The 20,005-nt window shown below is 38.3% G+C and overlaps 1 protein-coding gene across 3 annotated transcripts in view; it reads right to left on the reverse strand.

The window, feature by feature from the left end:
- The window catches only part of STRBP (spermatid perinuclear RNA binding protein), a 184,096-nt gene that overhangs the window by 34,916 nt on the left and 129,175 nt on the right, over positions 1-20,005 (reverse strand). For all 3 annotated transcript variants that reach the window (XM_079928054.1, XM_079928053.1, XM_079928052.1), the window contains 5 exons: positions 12,361-12,452; positions 11,729-11,824; positions 10,484-10,595; positions 9,720-9,817; positions 9,410-9,521 (listed from right to left, as the gene is read on the reverse strand). In XM_079928054.1, the coding sequence (XP_079784180.1) occupies positions 9,410-9,521; positions 9,720-9,817; positions 10,484-10,595; positions 11,729-11,824; positions 12,361-12,452 (510 nt within the window). The remainder of the gene's footprint in view (positions 1-9,409; positions 9,522-9,719; positions 9,818-10,483; positions 10,596-11,728; positions 11,825-12,360; positions 12,453-20,005) is intronic.

Consider the following 20,005-nt stretch of genomic DNA (forward strand, 5'->3'; position numbering starts at 1 on the left):
GTAATAACACTGAGATTAACTACATATTCTCTGATCATCAAGATTTATTGTCCCTTGGGGTAAACACTGACTTCAGCATTTGCTTGAGTCAATACTTACCACTCAGGTCAATCAATCTTGATGTGCTCTCTTCAACAGATGGCAATATCTGCTTATATGTGCTTAGTATTGTATTTCATTTGCATTACATAAAACTGTGAGTTTGCCAGTCTCCCAGAATGCAGTCTTTAAGAGATAAAGTTAAAAAGGAACAACATCTATTCAATCACTCTCCCACTCATTAAGTTACATTAAAAGCTGCTCCCTGATTGCCTGGAATTCACCAGCTGGCTTAGACGTATGGATCTATTCTCTAAATCCTCCAGCTACGTGAACAGTGCTGCATGGATTAAGCTTCATTCTACCATCCCTGCCCTTGGACAAGGGCTGTAAAATCTGGAGCTAATCATAATAGTAATGGGGGGGAGCAGCGGGGTGGGGGGGGGATGGGCTTGTGTTACCAAAAGCAAGTTGTTTTCAACATCTACAGTATCTAGAAATAAGAAGTGACCATTTCAGAGGCAACAATTTTTAAAAACAATAGGTGAAGGCTTACCATATGCCTGGCACTGTTCTTAATACCTTATATGAATTAATTTATTTAAGCCTCACAAGCACCCTATGAAGCCTGTACTTTCATCATCCTCATTACAATTTTATTCATGTATTCATCCAGCAACAAATATTAATAGTTTTTCTATGTTCAGGACAATTTTAGGCGCTGGACATCTAACAGAGAACAAAACAACGTCCCTGTTCTTAAAGAGTTTGCATCTGGTGGTGGAGACTAAGCCCAACATGTCATATGGTCCCGAGCACAATGGAGAAAAATAAGAGGCTTGCGGAGGAGGATGTGTTGCTATTTTTTTTACATGTGATGCCCGTCAGAAAGGTATCACTTATAGATAAGGTAGCTTTCTGATGAAGATCTAACGAAAGTAAAAGAGTAAGCTATTCAGCTATGTGGGGAAAGAGCCCCAGGAAGAGAGAACATCAAGTACAAAGGTCTTAAGGCAGGAACATGCTAAGAAACAGCATACAGGCCTGAGTGGTTCGAGTGGCATGACGAGGACGGGACAGGAGCAGAAGATGAGCAGCAGCAGGAGCTCTCAACCTTAGCTGCCACTAAGTCACCAGAGGAGCTTCTGCAAAATACACAAGTTCCACTTCTAGTACGAGAAAGTAAGTCAACTGAAATAGATGAGAGCAACCAGAAAAGATGGACCAAATGTCTGTTCCTGGGCAACAAAGAATTATAATAGAGTCAAGATCCGAGAGACAAAGGAAACCCTGCTCTGGGGGCCACACTTCCCCTGGGGGTATCTTGCACATCCAGAAGAAGCCACTAAGAACTGAACAGAGCACCTCAGGCACCCCAGGTCTCAGGGGTCAAAAACCGGACTTTACGGACCTCCAAAAGGGGAAGGCTTGGTGAATTCCCCACGCTGTGGGTTGGGCCTCTGCAATGCCACATGCTAGAAGTAAATGAAGTAGAAATAGTCTGGATCTCAGAAGGACTGAAGCCCACCTTCAAATCACCTTAATCCCTGATTGCATTAATATGATCCAGATTGCCAATTCCACTAGTCATCTCCCAGAAACAAATATAAATCCTCCCTGGAGCACTATATCATTACTCTAAGCTTTAATTCCCTCCAAAATTTTTAAATTTAAGTCTCCATCACTCAAAACAAAAACAAAACACAGGTACATGAGAAGACAAGATACTGTGATCAAAAATCACAAGAAGCAGCAGAAAACAGAAACAGATCCCAAAGAGACCCAGACGATGAAGCATTCTTTCAGAAACAAACTTTATTAAAAAGAATGATTAGGATGCTCAAAATGAAAATAAAAAATCAAGAATAATTTGTGGCAGAAAATCTGAAACTATAAAAGAGCCAAAATTGTAGAAATTAAAAACTGACAGACCTGCAAGGGGAAACAGACGATCCACAATAGAGGGGAATTGGCATACCTCTCTCAGTAATTAAGAGAACAAGTTAAAAAAATATGTATGTATGTATGTATGTATGTATGTATGTATGTATGTATGTGTGTATGTGTGTGTGTGTGTGTGTGTGTGTATACAGGTATATAAGATTTGAACAACACAATGAACAAATGCAACCTGACATGTAAAGAATATTCTGGCTCTACCAACTACAGAATATACATACTTTTCAAAGTATGAATCATTTATAAAAACTGACCATGTGCTGAGCCATAAATGAAGTTTCAAGAACTACCAAAGGAAAAAAATCACACAAAGCATGTTCTCAGATCACAGTAGAATAAATAAGCTCAAATATAAGGAGATAACGGACTTCCCTGGTGGCACAGTGGTTAAGAATCTGCCTGCCAATGCAGGGGACACGGGTTCGAGCCCTGGTCCGGGAAGATTCCCACATGCCATGGAGCAACGAAGCCTGTGAGCCACAACTACTGAGGCTGGGCTCTAGAGCCCACAAGCCACAACTACTGAGCCTGAGTGCCACAACTACTGAAGCCTGTGCACCTAGAGCCCTTGCTCCACAACAAGAAGCCATCGCCATAATTAGTCCGTGCACCGCGACAAAGAGTAGCCCCTGCTCACCACAACTAGAAAGCCCGCGTGCAGCAACAAAGACCCAACGCAGCCAAAGATTAAAAAATTATTTAAAAAATAAAAAAAATAGAGATAACTAAAAAATCCTCATTTGTCTGGAAATTAAGCAATGACATCGAAATGGCTTACATGTCAAAGAACTGATAACAGGAAAATTAAAAAATAGTTTTAACTAACTGATAATGAAAATGCTAATGTAAAAAGAGTACAAAGCACATAAATCTGGGCATAAAGGAGAACTTAGTCTTAATAGTATATATGATAACGTAAGAGGCTTAAAAAAACGCCAACAATGTATTCATCTATTTCAAAACATTTAAAGAAGAACAGCAAATTAAACCTAAAGAAGGTAGTGAGGAAAAACAAAGGATAAGAGCAGAAATCAATGACATAAAATACAAGCATATACCAGGAGATGATCAACAAAGTCAAAAGTTTATTTCTTTTTAAAGACTAAAAAAACTGATAAACCTCTAGTGAGAGCGATCAGAAAAAAAGGAGGTACAAAACGTATAAGACAGGACATCAATACTACAGACAATAAAAAGATAAAAGGATCTTATAAACTACTTTATTTTTAAATTTAGATTAAATGGACAAATTCTTAGAAAAACACAATTTACCAAAACTCTCATAAGAAGATGATAGTTCGATGCCTATTAAGGGAATCAGATCCATAATTTAAAACCTTTCCTTAAAGAAAACCTCATGCCCAAATGGCTTCACTGATAAATTCTTCCAAACATTTAAGGAAGAAATAACATCAATCTTACACACACTCTTCCAAGGAACAGGAAAAGAAGGACGGACACTTCCCAACTCATAAGACCCACATAACCTCAGAACCAAAACTTGATGAAACATTACAACAAAGGAAAACTGCTGGCCAATCTAACACACAAACATCTACGTTTTTGTGAATTGCTCACAAAAACCTACACAAGATTGTTCACAGCACCTTTATTTGTAATAGCCCAAAACTGGAGACAAACAGAATGTCCTACAATAGGTGCATGGTTAAACCAAACTCTGACTCATTCATGCCACGGAATCCTACTTAACAGCAAAAAGAAACAAAACTATTGACACATGCCAAACAACTTGGATGGGCCACAAGGGCATTATGCTGAGTTGGGGGACGAGAATCTCAAAAGATCAGATAATGATAACTTCATTGACATAAAATCCTTGAAATAACAAAATTATAGAGATGGAGAAAAGTTAGTGGTTTCCAAGGCTTGGGGATGACTGTGGGAAGAGGAATGGTGTTACTATAAAGGGGCAGCATAAACGAGATCTTTGAGGTGATGAAATAGTTCTGTGTCTTGATTGCTATGGTGGTTACACAAACCTACAATGTGATAAAATGGCATAAAACCTATACACACATTGTATAAATGTCAATTTCTTGGTTTCCATGTTCTCCTATAAGTTGCATAAGATGTAACCATTGGAAGAAACCAGGTGAAGGGTCCACAGGACCTCTCTGTACTATCTTTGCAACTTCCTATGAATCTGTAATTATAGATAAAATGTTAAGGGGAACAAAAAGAGACTGCTGCTTTGTTGAGAACAGACAAGAGGGGCAAGGAAGACCAGATAGGGAAGATGCTGCAATAACAAGGGTAAGAGATGACAGCAGTTTAGGCCAGGATGGTAGCAGTGAAGAAATTAAACAGCTGAATACTGGACACACTTTGAAAGTAAAACAGCTAGGATTTCCTGATGGTTTGGATATGGGTGAAAGAAAGAGAAGATTCAAGGGTGAAGGTTTTTGGCCTGAGCACAGAGATGCATAGAGTTTCCAAAGACTGGGATGGTGATAACTATGGAAAGAACAGATGAGAAGCAGAGTAAGGACAGGACATCTTAAGTTTGAGATGTCTGTTAGACATCCGTGTGGAGACAGTGAGGAGACACTTGCATAGCTGGGGCTGAGGTCAAGGGCTGGGAGTCTAGAGTGAAGACATACATTTGGGAATCTTCACTGAACAGAAGGTACTTCAAGATGAGAGACTAGATAAGATCTCCTAAAGAGTCTAAATGGGTGTAAATAAAGAGAAATGGTCTGAGGCCTGTACCCTGGGATACTAATATTCAGAAATCAGGAAGATGAGGAAAAACAAAGACAGCTGAGGAAAGGTCAGTGGGATAGCAGACCCAAGATAAAGTAATGACCTAGAAGTCAAAAAAAAGTAGTATTTCACGCCAGAAAAAGTGTCTGACGGACTTCCCTGGTGGCAGATTGGTTAAGAATCTGCCTGCCAATGCAGGGGACACGGGTTCGTGCCCCGGTCCGGGAAGATCCCACATGCCGCGGGGCGGCTGGGCCCGTGAGCCATGGCCTCTGAGCCTGCGCATCCGGAGCCTGTGCTCCGCAACGGGAGAGGCCACAGCAGTGAGAGGCCCACGTACCGCAAAAAAAAAAAAAGAAATAAAAAGTGTCTGACAGTACCAAATGTTGTTGAGGATACAGAACAACAGGAACTTTCATACACTGCTGGTGGCAACATAAATTGCTATATATACCACTTCCTAGGTCATATACTGGTCCACAGTAACTCCTGGATCTATACTCCAGGAGGCATGAATAAGAAGGCTCCCAGCAACAATGTGGGTGGCTGCCAAAAAATAAGAAGAATCCTAATGTCCTTCAAAAGCACAATGGATAAGTTGTAGTATATTCATAATGGATACTATATAGGTATAAAAATGCACTACAGCTATATGCAATAACATGAATATATCCCAAACAATGCTGGACAGACAGACGTCAGTCACAAAAGATTAAACTCAATATGATTCCATTTCTAAAAAGTTCTAGGCAATATGCAATTAATTGTTTAAAAAGCACACAAAGGTGGAAAAGCTTTAAAGAAAATCAAGGAAACAATTATCAAAAAATCAGGAATCGTAGTTCATGGGGCACGGAGGTGATGTACAGGATAAATAAATGGCTTCTGAGAAGGTGACAATGTTCTGTTTCTTAACTAGGATGGTGATTATATGGAATTGTTAAATAATTACTTGTTTTTAAATTTATTTATTTATTTCTGGCTGTGTTGGGTCTTTGCTGCTGTGCGTGGGCTTTCTCTAGCTGTGGTGAGCAGGGGCTGCTCTTCGCTGAGGTGCGCGGGCTTCTCATTGCGGTGGCTTCTCTTGTTGTGGAGCACAGGCTCTAGGCATGCAGGCTTCAGTAGTTGCGGCTTGCGGGCTGTAAAGCACAGGCTCAGCAGTTGTGGCGCACGGGCTTAGTTGTTCCGTGGCATGTGGGATCTTCCCGGACCAGGGCTCGAACCAATGTTCCCTGCATTGGCAGGTGGATTCTTAACCACTGTGCCACCAGGGAAGCCCAAAATAATTACTTTTTAAATGATAAATATTTTATACTTTTATATATACGTGCCATATCTCATAACTAAATATACCAGAAATAAGTGTTCATCTGTGTCCAGTGTTGCTGAAAAGCTGCCTAAGATGAGTACTGAAAGCTAACCACTGAACGCAATAACGTGAAGGTCACAGGACAGACTTAGGTAGAGTGACAAGGAAGAAAGGCTGATTAGAATAAGTTGTGTTTTTTTTTTAACTTATTAATTTATTTTTGGCTGTGTTGGGTCTTCATTGCCGTGCGCAGGCTTTCTCTAGTTGTGGTGAGTGGGGGCCACTCTCCGTTGCGGTGCACGGGCTTCTCATTGTGGTGGCTTCTCTTGTTGCGGAGCACAGGATCTAGGAGCAAGGGCTTCAGTAGTTGCAGCATGTGGGCTCAACAGTTGTGGTTCGTGGGCTCTAGAGCACAGGCTCAGTAGTTGTGGCGCACAGGCGTAGTTGCTCCACGGCATGTGGGATCTTCCCGGACCAGGGCTCAAACCCGTGTCCCCTGCACTGGCAGGCGGATTCTTAACCACTGCGCCACCAGGGAAGCCCCTAGAATAAGTTTTAAAGAAAGTGTGGAAAAGGAGAAAGAAACAATAGGCCACTCTTTCTGAAGGTACTGCTATAAAGGGGAGCAGAGAAATGGGAGGAAGCTGCAGAATCAAGGGGGAGTTAAGCATTGTCTTTCAAATGGGAGGCATTATAGCAGGTTTTTATGCTGATGAGAATGATCCAGTAGAAAAGCAGAAAAGGAGGAAATGATGCTGGTGAGAAAAGAAAGAACTGCTAGAATAATGTCCATTTGTAGACAAAAGGGAATGTGATATAGTGGACAAGTAGAAAGGCTGGTCTTTATTCGGTCAAGAGAGGGAAAGCAAAGCGCATGAGTACTTAGAGCAAATAAGGTCATCAGACGAGAGGGAGGCCTGGGGAGGGAAGTGTGAAATGACAGAAGATTTGCAACAGCTGTCTAGGAAAACTGGGGAACTCTAGACTTTACAGGATGATTTCCAGCCAACACAAACAGTCTACTTAAGGTTAATGTCTGAAACTTAAAGGGAAAACAGGTAAGATGACTATGTATTTTTTTCTCCAACGATGTCCAACAACCTGGTGTAGGCACACAGCTGGATTTCAACCAGAGCTGTCAGGAAGACAGGATCAACAAAGTGAAGGTATATGCTAGGGCGTGATTATTAATGACAGACCACGTGAATATAAGCAGAGAAGGGACAGAAGTGAGTACATGAGGAAGGAGAGGGACTAAGAAAAGTTAACAGAATCAATGGTGAGGTTCAAGAATTGGGGCAGGAGGACTGCTCCTGACAGTATGATGATGAGAGGCGGTTTACGAAGTGGGATTCTTGAGAATGAATTAGGGAGAGGGCACAGGTACAGTTACTGAAGACAAGGTCTAGGATATGTCCACAGAATGGGCACCTGAGGTAAGGTAGAAGACAAGGTATTTGTGGGAGAAGAAGTCAAGGAATTAAGAAGTCAAAATTCTGAAAAAAAAAAAATCATCTAAATGCATATTGAAATCACCAAGAATTCTAAGAATAAAGTTTAAAAGCAAATGTCAGGAGGCTAGGTGGTGAAAACATGAAGGTATGAGGAAGACTGCAGCAAGTGTCTGGAGGCAATGACCTTGGCTCCCTCATCTTATAGCTAAGGCACAGAATGTGTAGGTGACCTGCCCAAGTCATGTAGCTAGTAACTGACAGGGCTCAAATGGAAACACCAACTGTCTGGTTCTATTTTAAGCTATAAATTGACAGACCAGCAGTTCCCAAACTCTTGAGAAAGACTGTTGATGTTAAAAACAAAACAAAACAAAACAAAAAAAACCCATAAAAAACTAAGTCACGTTAACAATAGATATACTTTTACTATCTAGAGAAAGAAAAAATACAAAACTCAAAGAACTGCTATGAATTCAGTGACTGAAATAAAAATTTTCATTATTAACCATAAGAATCTACACATATATTTGAGACATATTTATTCAATCATTTATTATATATTTATTCAGTCATTCAATCCAGAGACATGGTTATGTGAATCTCTTTCAAAAATTCTTTGCTGCTGTGTGAGCACCCTCTGGAAGAAAACAGCTTTCATTCCACGACATTTCTTGAGCATTGGTTTTGTAATAGTTATGTGGTGAGGTCTGGAGGATTCCTTAACCTTGAGGAGTTTACAGTGTAAGGCAGTGATTCTCAAACTTTTCAGTCTCAGGACCACTTTACCCTCTTAAAAAATTATTGAGCACCCAAAAAACTTTGTTTTGTGGGTAATATCTATCAATATTTAGTATATTAGAAGTTAAAACAAAAAAATTTTTAATGCAATATACAAAAAATTTCATTAGCCATCAGAGTGACGATGCCATCACAGGTCATATACAGCTTCTAGACAACTGTACACTCATGAAAGACAGAGTGGAAAGGGTGAAAAAACAAAGCCTTAGTATTACTATGAAATAATTTTGATCTGGTGGACTCCCTGAAAAGTCTTTAGACCCACTGGAATTCCAGTGTTTAAATAAATAGATTGGGCCATTCCACTATTTTTGTCATATCAAAATTGTTAGAATAATAATATCATTTGTGGTAGGTGGGTTGTCCCAGGTGAAAATATGGTGTTAAACATCCCACCTTCTAGTATAAATAGAGATGAAGGAAGGGAGGGAGGGAGGGAGGGAGGGAGGAATGTTTTTTGTGGCATAATGAGAAGAGTAAGTGGATTTGCATTTGAGTATCTACTGTTTCCAGGCACTGAATTGAGCATTTTAATCTGACAACAGCCAATAAGGTTGGAATAATATCAGTACATAAAGTGATGAACTAATCGCTCAAGAGCTAAAGCTAGTAAGCAGGGGCGCTATGACTGGAACCAGGTCACACTGACACTAACGCCTGTGCTCTTTCTGCTGAAACTCTAATCTGAGTTCACACAGACTAGTACAAATGGAAGACAGTCCTGAATTTTCCAATACACTTTTCTCCTCCTCTATGTTTTTGTTTTCTCTTTCTTGGTTACATTAACACTTCCAAGTATGACAAGATCATCAAACTGATGAGTGACCGTGACAACGTCTCCTCCTCGTTTGTGACTTTTCTCTTCGCCTCAGACCAGCGGTTCTCAAAGTGTTGTCCCTAAGTCTATGCAGTAATGGAATCTGATCAACATAGCCAAATGAGTTCGTCACTAATAAGAATAAATGACAGCAAGCTGATGTCACTAATGGGATGGAAGAAAACCAATAAACGTTCTTATATGACTTGGGTTAAAAATTAAGTTCTCTCAGCTCTAACAAGAGACGCATCCCATGGCCATCTCCATCACTGCACACATCCAACCCCAATAAAAAACTTGCACACTTACCTTCTTTATCAGTAACTGACCAGGAATATTTCTGAAAAGGCTTACTAGATGGAAGGGGGTCCATTTCCAGCACTTTATAAATCTGGCCAAAGGCTGATAGTCTGAGTGCATGCTAAAGAACAAAAGATTGTATTTATTCAAATTTCAAATGTTTCATTCATAAAGCCCTTAGAACATCTAGCTAAAAACACATTCATCAAATACTATTATTATGATGACAAAAGTCCCTAACAGCAGGCAAGAATAAAGTGTTTAAATAAATTACATGATATCCCTCTAATAGACCACAGTGATATGGCCCATCTCATACCTGTGCACTGTGGGTAATATCTTCTTTTTGTTGGATGGTCATATAGCTCAGAGCATCTGTTGGGTCCCTCTCGCAAGGATCATGAAGACCAGGACCCCCTTTAGCAAAGGCAAAAGAAAAACTCAAGTATCATTCAGAACTGAGTTTAGAATTCAATAAACTAACACAAAATAGAAAGAAAAGAATGGAGAGAAAAAGAAAAAAAAACTAAGGAACGAGGTTAAAAATCTCCTCAATTTAAATGGAGTAAAAAGGACACTCATTTTCAGTATGTTAGCATATAAATGTCCTTATTTTACTAGAAGTCACTTGTATATCTAAGGTCGAAATTGGGTTTTAACTCTGAGAATTTAGAAATGGCATGATGAATCATCCCAAATCTTTAAAGGGATTACATATGGAAAATAAGACCAAATTGAATTTTTCCAAATTAATCACCAGATTGCAAACAGAATGAACTTCATACATTTTAACTCAACATAAACATTTTCAAATTCAAAGCTCTAGGTGAAGCAAATTCATAGCAGACACAGTATCTTATTAGTACCTTTTATGTTAGTACATATGGAACATAAATTACAATTATTGAGAGAGAGTTTTATGGCACTTCTCCAACATTCAAGCATTCTAGTTGCTAAAATTCCAAGCCAAACAACTCCTACACATCATTTCCCTGGGCAGAGGACAAACTTAGCACATAATAGAAAACTAAACTAAAATGAAATTTTTCTGATTCTTCTGCCTCCACAGTTTGAAACCCTTACCAGGAAGTAGAATTCCAGATGCCAAACACTCCATTACTCGTCTCAAGGCCTCCCCAGCGCCCAAAGGTCTATTACAAGTACCTATAGACTTTTCACATATAAGCTCTAGTGGCTAGAAGATATTAAATTACAAATTAGTACATGCACCAAGTGTTAAAAGGATTCCAGTTAAATGTGAGCTGACATTTCTATCTACAATGGAGGCCAAAAAGGTTAAAGTCCATTTAACATTTAGGGCCCAATTAACTTTTCCCACATGATTATCAACTTTTACCCCAGCCAGAGTGTTTAAATCAACCATTTTTGAGATAATATATTCAGAAGACATTTTGTCACCAAAACTTTATTTTTATTTACCCTGAAAGGATTACTTAAGAAACTGCAGTCATCTAATTGACTTAACAAAGTTTTAACAAGCCTTCATATAGGTTAGTAATAGCCAATAAATAATCAGTGTTCAAACCCAGCCCACCTGTATCTCCCACTTAACCTAGGAAGCACTCAAACCACAGTAAGACTTCATTTCAGACATCCTGCCCCAACTATTACAACTGGAATTAAAGAAGGACCAAATCTCCATATTTAATAAACTGAAAACTCACGATGCCAATATCAAAGTAATAATTGCTAAATTAATTTAAAATGACCCTTTTATAGCTTTATTTGTTTTATAATGTTCTTTATTGGGTCTTAATTGGTTCAAGCAAAATAATTTCCAAATTAAGTAAGTTTGGCAATATACATTATAAACTACAGTTAAGTGTACTATTCACCTGACTTCAATTACTAATATGAACTTATTTTTAAGTGTCTATACTCAAAGAGAAAGAAAAAGAGGGTAAGGGAGCCTTACACTGGTATACCAGGTAATTTTTACTTTAAACGGAAGTAGCACTGAAAGAGAAACGTGCCAGTCACACAGGCTTTCCTGGGCAGTAGGTGAAGAATAATCAACCATCAGTGCAGAGTGAAGTGCAGGAAGACACTTACTTTTAACAGGTATAGAAACTTTTTGTCAGAAAAAATAGCTCAGTCTGTATAGTATGAATATGATGAAGTAGAAAAGTTATATTCATAAAAAAGAATTCATATAAAAAGATCCATAATTTTTTTCCAGAACAAAAATAGATAATGCACACCTTAGCTAACTCAGAATATAGCCATTTTACAGTAACATATAATTTCTACAGGATTTCCTCTAACTATAGCTTCAGAATGTGCTTTTAATCATATTTAAGTACTTACCCATCCTTTTAATGGTGCCCATGTGGGGACTCTGTTGCACAAATCACGCAGAATTCGGAGGACAATTACGCATGATTTTAATCCATTTGCCCTTGCCTAAAACAAACGAAATGGTTCCAATATCCCTGTTGAAATCCACCCTTAATTTTAAGGACACTGATCACGGATAGGTTCTTTAAAATGAATACTAATTAGTTAGTCATTCATAAATTGTCAAGTAAACAAAAAAATCAAGTTCTTAAGAGTAGTAAAATTATGGTTTAGAAAGGCAGGTTTTAAAGTAAAGGAAGCATATTATTAAAGTCACTTTTATAGCCTCATGGCAACCCCATTTCCAGGCAACTCTGTCTGAACTTTTAGCTTTTCTCACCCCATGTTTGGATTTTATAAGCTATCATTTGAAATTCAGAGTACTAAGCCAAAAAGGATTATGTGATAATTAAATATCACTAACTACAGGAGAAGCTATACTGGGCACTTTACCTAAATTAAAGCATTTGCTCCTACAATAACCCTAAGAGGCAGAGAGCACCCCTGTTTTATATATTACACAGAAACCATTAAGAGGCAGGTGTTCCAAATGAAACCTGCACAAGGCTACAATAACAATAAGATAATAACAAAGAGCCAACCTGAAACCATTTGGCATGTCGAAGAGACGCCAAGGCGTTCAGGCATTTCTGCCTGTCCAATAAGTCCGGAGGATCTTTCATCGCAACCTTTTCTAATGGGAAAATGGGATAAAGAGAGACAGATACAGTTTGACCAAGGGGTTCCTGTCAAATTACCAAACGATAAAAATAAAAAGAAGAGCAGCATTTGAGTGAACTAATAAGACTCCCAGAAGATTTCAGGTTTTGGCTTTGTTGCTTTCTTTTTAAATTATGTGCACTATGATTACTTAAGTAAACAGTCAACAGAGCCATTCTGCACACAAGTCCAACAGGAGCACAAAGGCATTCGTTCAGTAAACAAATCAATGACCACTGCTACATCCAATCTGGGATCTTATTAAGCATGTATATAACACCACAGGGCACAAAATAGGTACATAGCACTTTTTCCTTTGGCAGGGGACAAAGAGTGGCAATCTGGGACCACTAGCAATAACAATTTTTCGCTACAGAAGGGATTTTAATCACTAATCAATTCTTAAGGAAAATTAGGGCTCTCTTAGGTCATCAATCTGAGATATACTAAGAATACACTGAGCATGGCAATTTTATTTTTTTACAACTGAATAAACTCATCCAACAAGATAACCATTAATAGAAACTTTACCCCACTGATGAGAACTCTGCCAGTGTTACCTTGGAGTTTTCTAATTATTTCTTTTCTAAACCAAAATTATTAAAACTACAAATATGAAAAACACTGAAATACACTTCAAGTTTTACATAGCTTTTTTTCAAAAAGCAGCAAAAAATACTATCTAAGTACAACTATTTGACTTGCCTTAACATTTCAAAGTTGGATTAGATGGCCCAGAGCAGCAAAATTAAGAACTCAAATGTGTGATTAGTGACAAACATCCACATTCGAGAAGCTGTCACAAGATACTAAACCCACGTTTAGACAGCCAAATTCATTTCCTCTAAGCCACTAGGAAGTGGGTTTTTAAACTTTTGAAGACTTGGTGCATTACTTAAATGCATACAACATACAAATGTTTCTTGGAGAACAATTCTTTGACTAATCCAATTAAGTCATATTCACCATCCTCTTTTAAGAACTCTCTTAGCAAGTCCACCAACACTCCTTCCTGGTATAATCATGACAGTCACAAACTCAGCAGTATGTCTATGTGGGCTTTCCTTATTGGCTGCAACACGTAAAGGCTGAAGTGCTACACACTTATTTTTTGACCAGGCGAGCTCTACAGCAGATACTTGCATTGTTTCACATTAATCTCTGCCAACAAATTCAAAACACGGGGTCTCATTTCATCACCCCTTTTTACTCATTAAATGGAAAGCCTCAAAAAGAACTGTTAATATGTTTTTATTTATAAACATAAGCAAACATACTATGGGTACTTATTTCATAGGTGATCTAGTTCCTGGCCTTGCTTAATTATGTCTTTTTAATGACACAAAGCATACAACTCACTCATTTTCATGTTTATATGTGAAAATGTTTAACTGTGGTCAATACAAGCATCTGTGTAAAGCTCACGTACAAGGTAGCACAAACTACTGTAAATGAACAATTAGGATCTCTTAAAAGTTAGACATGACAAAGGTTGACTGACTGCTAAATAATGTAATCCCAAGAAAAGGTATGGACCGTGCTTATTTTTTAGGACTTCAATCTTTAAGTTAAGAGTAAAGCAAACTAAGTTTTATTCTATCATTGTATCAAGTAGGAGTATTTGGAAGCGGAGGGTCAATGGAAGAAGGGAGTGAGTCAGAGGAAGTTTGGATAGGAAAAGACAAGGCAAAACAACTCTTTGAACTTTCTGATACTTTCGTCCAGTGAACAGAGCTTGTAATTAACATCTGCTCATCACCACAGAGACATTTTTATTTAATGGCAAAAATGTTTAGACAAATTCTTTCATTCCCAAAGTCAGATTATATCCATTAATTCTTATTAAAAAATAAAAATAAAAATACTGACATCTGCTTGCTACAGACAGTCAACATTTGGAGGCAGCAGATTCTACTAAAAAGAGATGAAAGGGACAGGCAGTGAACAGAAGACTTCCACCGGATTCCTTTTTATATCACCATCACAATGGCCATGTTTCTTTTCTTCATGCTCTGACCATCAAAAAGTCAAAAGATCCAAAATGTTTCAATATTCATGAGGTGGGAAACAGCAGAGGAGATGTAATCATTTATCTTATTTTATCTTCTTCAAAGTTTCTTATTTTAAAACTATATAAATTTATATGGCACTGCAGTGCTACTTATAAGCCCTGCTTGCCTATTTCCTTTATATAATTAATTACATAGTTTTTTATATTTTCATTCATTAAAAAAATAACTTACTTAATGTGGCAATCACAGGATTGTTGCTGGAAAAACACTGCTACTTCTCAAAGAAGAACCTCAAGTTTAACATTTCTGTGTGAACTTTAACATAGATGTTTCAATTTTGCGGGGAAGCAAAGCTTTTCTGATAAAAAGGCATCTTGGAGTCTTTAACTTAGAAACAATGGAACCGTGAGCCATTTCATTTTTTCCTACAGTGACCAGTAAAACAGATAGGGGATAGCAACAAAAATGACAAAAGCAAAGAAAACAGCTTTTTAAAAACTTCACTGCTCAGTAACCTGGTATCAGGGCATGAAGGTACATAAAACATTCGAAACAATGGAAGCACTGAAAAGAAGTCTATTATGCCTAACTTCATTTATTTGGTTAGAGGTTAGATCAGTGACCAGAAACACACCGTATGGCAGGAAATGCTGGTCAGTTTCCCTCCATCCCTTACATGCAAGCTAACTCTTTGCCCCTTCACAAAAACACTAGCCTGGAGATGGGGTGGGGAAAAGCCAGAACATGACTGTGTTAAATAGGATTTCTGTGCCTGGAACCTGGGCTCTTCAAAGGTAAAATAACCAAGCTGAGTTATCACGAAGGCCTCCTTAACATTTCAAAGTTGGAATGAAGCTGAGCTACTGAGCTGACAGCATTTCCAGGGTAGCCCGAAGATACTCATGCAGTCCCTTCTCCTAATTCCTTGAGGCTTTGCGGAGAGCAGACATTATGCTTCAAGTCACTGCCCGTGTGAAATCTCAGGCCACAATAATGTGAACAAGTAAATGTAGCACTAGGGTAAAACAGAGCACTGCTCTCCTACTTTATGGTAGCAACATCACTAGATATCACTTTTCTTCAGTGCCTCAGTAGGCAGTGAGCCACTGGAAAGATAGTGGCTACAGGTTTGCACTGGATAATGTAGGTCTAGCAGCTGGGGAAGGCAGGAAAATAAAGCCTGCAGCATTGTTATAAATCCTAGTTGTGATCTCTGGACTGGTCTGCCACCTAGCAGGACTCATGCTAGCGAACTTCTGCCAAAAAGCATCAGAAGTTCACACTGGCACAAATACGGAAAAGGGACTCTCGGGCAGCTTCTCTGTGAACCCCTGAGAATCTATCTTCATACTGAGGGCTGCGGTTTATCTTAGCCTTAGCCACAAGTGCCTCTGTAGTTTCCCTATCCACTTGGTTTCAAATTGCACTGTAAATACAATAAGCAGCTGGATTTATCAGCCTCATAGCAAATATACTTCTGGTTTAAAATCACAAGCACCAAAAGAAGCTTAGACTGTGTGATGCTCAGAATAACTAAATCAGCTAAGATGCTCCTATGATCATCCTAGATAGTAACTGGACTTAAGAGTCAGAGGAAACGGGTAAAACGTGAGACTTTCTTCATTTATACAACAGTACAATTATCTACCTCATAGAACTGTTGTGAGGGTTCAAATAAATCATATATGAGAAAGTGCTTATAACACAGCATGTTATAAAATACCTTAACAAAGCTAAATCTTCAATATATATTACTTGAATTCTGAGATGTCCACTGTTAATGCTTCTTGCATACCAGACAGTTCTATTTGATCAGATAATATGCTAGCTACAAAAATTCATTTAACAGATTTTCTTTTGATTGCCTACTAAGTATTAGGTACCACTCCAGGTGCTAGGGATAAAGGACAGAGGTAGGGAAAAAGACACCTGTCTCAATGAATCATAAACTTTATAGTAAGAGAGCTCATTATTAGCACTGCAGCAAATACAGTATACTGATTCCAATACTACACTTCAATGGCTATTTATGAGTTTAACTGTGTTTACGTTCACTTCTTCAGACCTATCATGTACATATTATTCTCACTGTGAACTCAAGGCACTTTGAGTAGATGAGTTTGTGCTGTGACATTTTTTAGTAAGCTGAGTAACTACTACTATTTACTAAGCAATCGCTTTGTGCTGAGTATCGTACAGGTTACATTACATAAATTCTCTCATGTAACAACTTTCTAAAGTATTCATTACCCACATTTTAAAATAAAGAAACCTGTCCAAGGTCACAGAGTAATAGTTAATGGAGTTAAGAATCAAACACTTGGCTGCCAGGCACCAAGGTCTGTGCTTTTTCTCCTGTGCCTTCTTTAGCAGGAAACATGTAGTTATGGGGAATGGTTATTCTACAGGGCCTTCAAGTAAAGGGTTAGAATATGGAAAAAAGACTGGCGGCACAGGAGAACTCTTACCTGTGAAACATTAAACCACACCAAAGAGATTCACTATGTACTCTGGCCACTGAAAATCTAAACAGTGATTTGAAACGAGTAGTTAGATAGATCCACTTCTGCAGAGACAACCCTGAGGAGGTAAGTGTGATGCTCTTCACCTGCCCCAGTCCTCCAGTTCTGCCTGCTCTCGGACATTTTTTCCCTTTTTTGATTTTACCCAAATATGTGGCAAGTGAAGAGAGGGAAGAGAAAGACATAAGGTATGTATTGTGAACAGCCTGTTTGTTTTGTGGGAGGGGAGAAATTGAAATTCTATAGGAAAATGTCTCCCAAAAAGTTACAATGCCTATTTTTTTAAACTCTGAGAAAGAAAATGAACGCAGATTTTTTTAAAGAGATCTCTCTTAAACTCAGAAATCCCTGGAACCCAAATGAATCTTGTGCTTTCACCCCATGCAGCTGAAAAGAACTGCATCAAGGCAAGAGGAGCCATCTGGTGTGATAAAACAAATCCTACACAATTGTATAGCCCAGATCTCAAATGCTTAGTTATACTGGATCCTCAAAGTTGCCCAGGAATACAAAAAACTGCTAGTGCAGATCAAAAAAACCTCCTGACAGGGACTTCCCCGGTGGCGCAGTGGTTAAGAATCCGCCTGCCAATGCAGGGGACACGGGTTCGATCCCTGGTCCAGGAAAATCCCACATGCTGCGGAGCAACTAAGCCCGTGCCACAACTACTGAGCCTGCGCTCTAGAGCCCGCAAGCCACCACTACCGAATCCCGCACACCCTAGAGCTTGCACGCCGCAACTACTGAGCCTGTGTGCCGCAACTGAAGCCGTATGCCTAGAAACTGTGCTCTGCAACAAGAGAAGCCACTGCAATGAGAAGCCCGCAATGAAGAGTAGCCCCCACTTGCCACAACTAAAGAAAGCCCACGCGCAGCAACAAAAACCCAACGCAGCCAAAAATAAATTAAAAATTTTAAAAAAACAAAACTTTGACAAAGTCCAAATTAGACAAAATGGGCAAATTATAAGAGATAACAAGCGAGTCAACAGGGCAGTGAGGTTAAGGAAAACGGCAAAGCAAATCTTTCTGCCATTTAAAAGGAGAGGAAGTAACGTGTAAATCATTAGATCCAAGCTGATTCTTTCATCTTACCTGATCCCACACAATTATGCTAACATCATCTGATGAGATTCATATTATAAAGAGGTCTTGGGATCCTTTAGTAACCCAAACACCTTGAATAGAGACTATAACTCTCCTACTCTCCTACAAATTCCATTCTGTAATAACTAGTCTTCTAGTAAGGGTGCAATATTCCAAGAATCTGTTTTCAGGTTCTCTGAACATAAAGTTATAAAGGCAACAGACTAAGCTTAAGGGCATCACTGAAAACTGATAAAATCCCATGTAAGTGCACAAAGCCATGGGGAAAAAGAAGCCTGATATTCTCAATACTTTTAAAGTAATGGAAGGGATGTCTACAGCTACAAGCAAACATTATCCAGTTTTTGGCAATTTCAAATCTAGACAAATCTAGCCTTTGGCAACTTCAATCTTCTTTCATCTCTCTATACTCAAAGAATTTTTAATAATATCTATAATTATAACTATACTTAGAAATGGTTAGTTTTACACTAGAGGGTCAAGAGAACACAGCTTACCAGAATTAACAGAATTATCTTGATACTTCAGAAATCATTTTATAGTTCTACAGTTAATGGTGAACTGTAAAGCTGTTAAAGAAATTAAGCCATTTAAGATTGGTTCTTCAGAGGTGTTAGAGATACTATATGCAGCCAAAAAAAAAAGTACAGGCATAAACCTAATTATAGATAGGATGCATTTTAATTTTAAGCTATGACTCATAAATGTGTCTAGTTTATATCCGTCGGGTATGGTATAGCTGATTTTAGTTACCCCAGAAGACTTTTTACAAAAGGAGTCTATCACTTTTACTTTAAGAAATCCTGAGTCATGTCGGCCAAAACTCGAAATTCTAACATCTCTGGTAAATGTGTCTTTTTCTTCCTTTATCATCAACTTGAAATAAATTAAGACACTAACCAATACTTCTTGCTGCACTGGTATTTCAGGTAGGGGAGTAAGCAATGGAACCTGCTGAATGTCTAGTGATGAAAAAACAGCAACAGGGAGTCCCCCCCACCCCACGTTGGTCCAGTTAAGCCGCATTGCCTCTAAATTGTCATGATAGGGAGGGGCCAGTTGGTCAAAGGTCTGACACAGGGGAAATATCACATGGCAAGTTTCTAGTGACAGGACTGAGAGGCAGTAACAAGCTAATGTGAAAGGATAAAAATATCAAAAAAGAAACCCAGCTCCATCATTACTTCTCAAAACTGAAGAGATTTATCACTCTTTTGTACGATGGCATTGCCATGCAGAAATTCTTTTCAACTTCAGAAGAAAGTTAGTTTAAAGCATGATTCCCACATATATAAAATTTTAAATGTTAACAGGATCACAAACCTCCTAGAAAAGAAATTTACTAAAGATTATTTATTAAAAAAAAATCAGTCCCCCAATTTGTATCTCTTACATTATAAAACATTTACACTTAGGCAATTAGATAAAGCATAATTCTTAAGAGGTTATATAGTTATTAGAAGTCAAGAGAGATGTGCAAATGAGTAACTTGACACAGTAAGCGAGTAAATTTGAAAATAATACTGTTTTGAACCACATTTAAGCCTAAAATCAGACCTAATAACCAAGCCACACAGAATAGGTTGGCTGATACCAATAACACTGCAATACTAGACAAAGTAAAACAGAACACCAAAACAGTATAAAAATTAAAGTGGATTTAAGACCAACATGATAAGCACAGGTTTTTGAATTAATTAACGTATCTTATATTTCCAATATAAACATTTTTGTAAAATACAGTGATTGTGTAAATAAAGCTGCTTAAAATACTATAAGTGGCGTAAAACAAATGAAGACAGGTATTTCTTAAATCCATAAAACAATTAACATAGCATTCAAGAGAGTGCTTATGTGAACAAAACAAATATATATTTATATATATAC

This window comes from Stenella coeruleoalba, assembly GCF_951394435.1.
Source record: "Stenella coeruleoalba genome assembly, chromosome: 7".
NCBI classification, from domain to species: domain Eukaryota; kingdom Metazoa; phylum Chordata; class Mammalia; order Artiodactyla; family Delphinidae; genus Stenella; species Stenella coeruleoalba.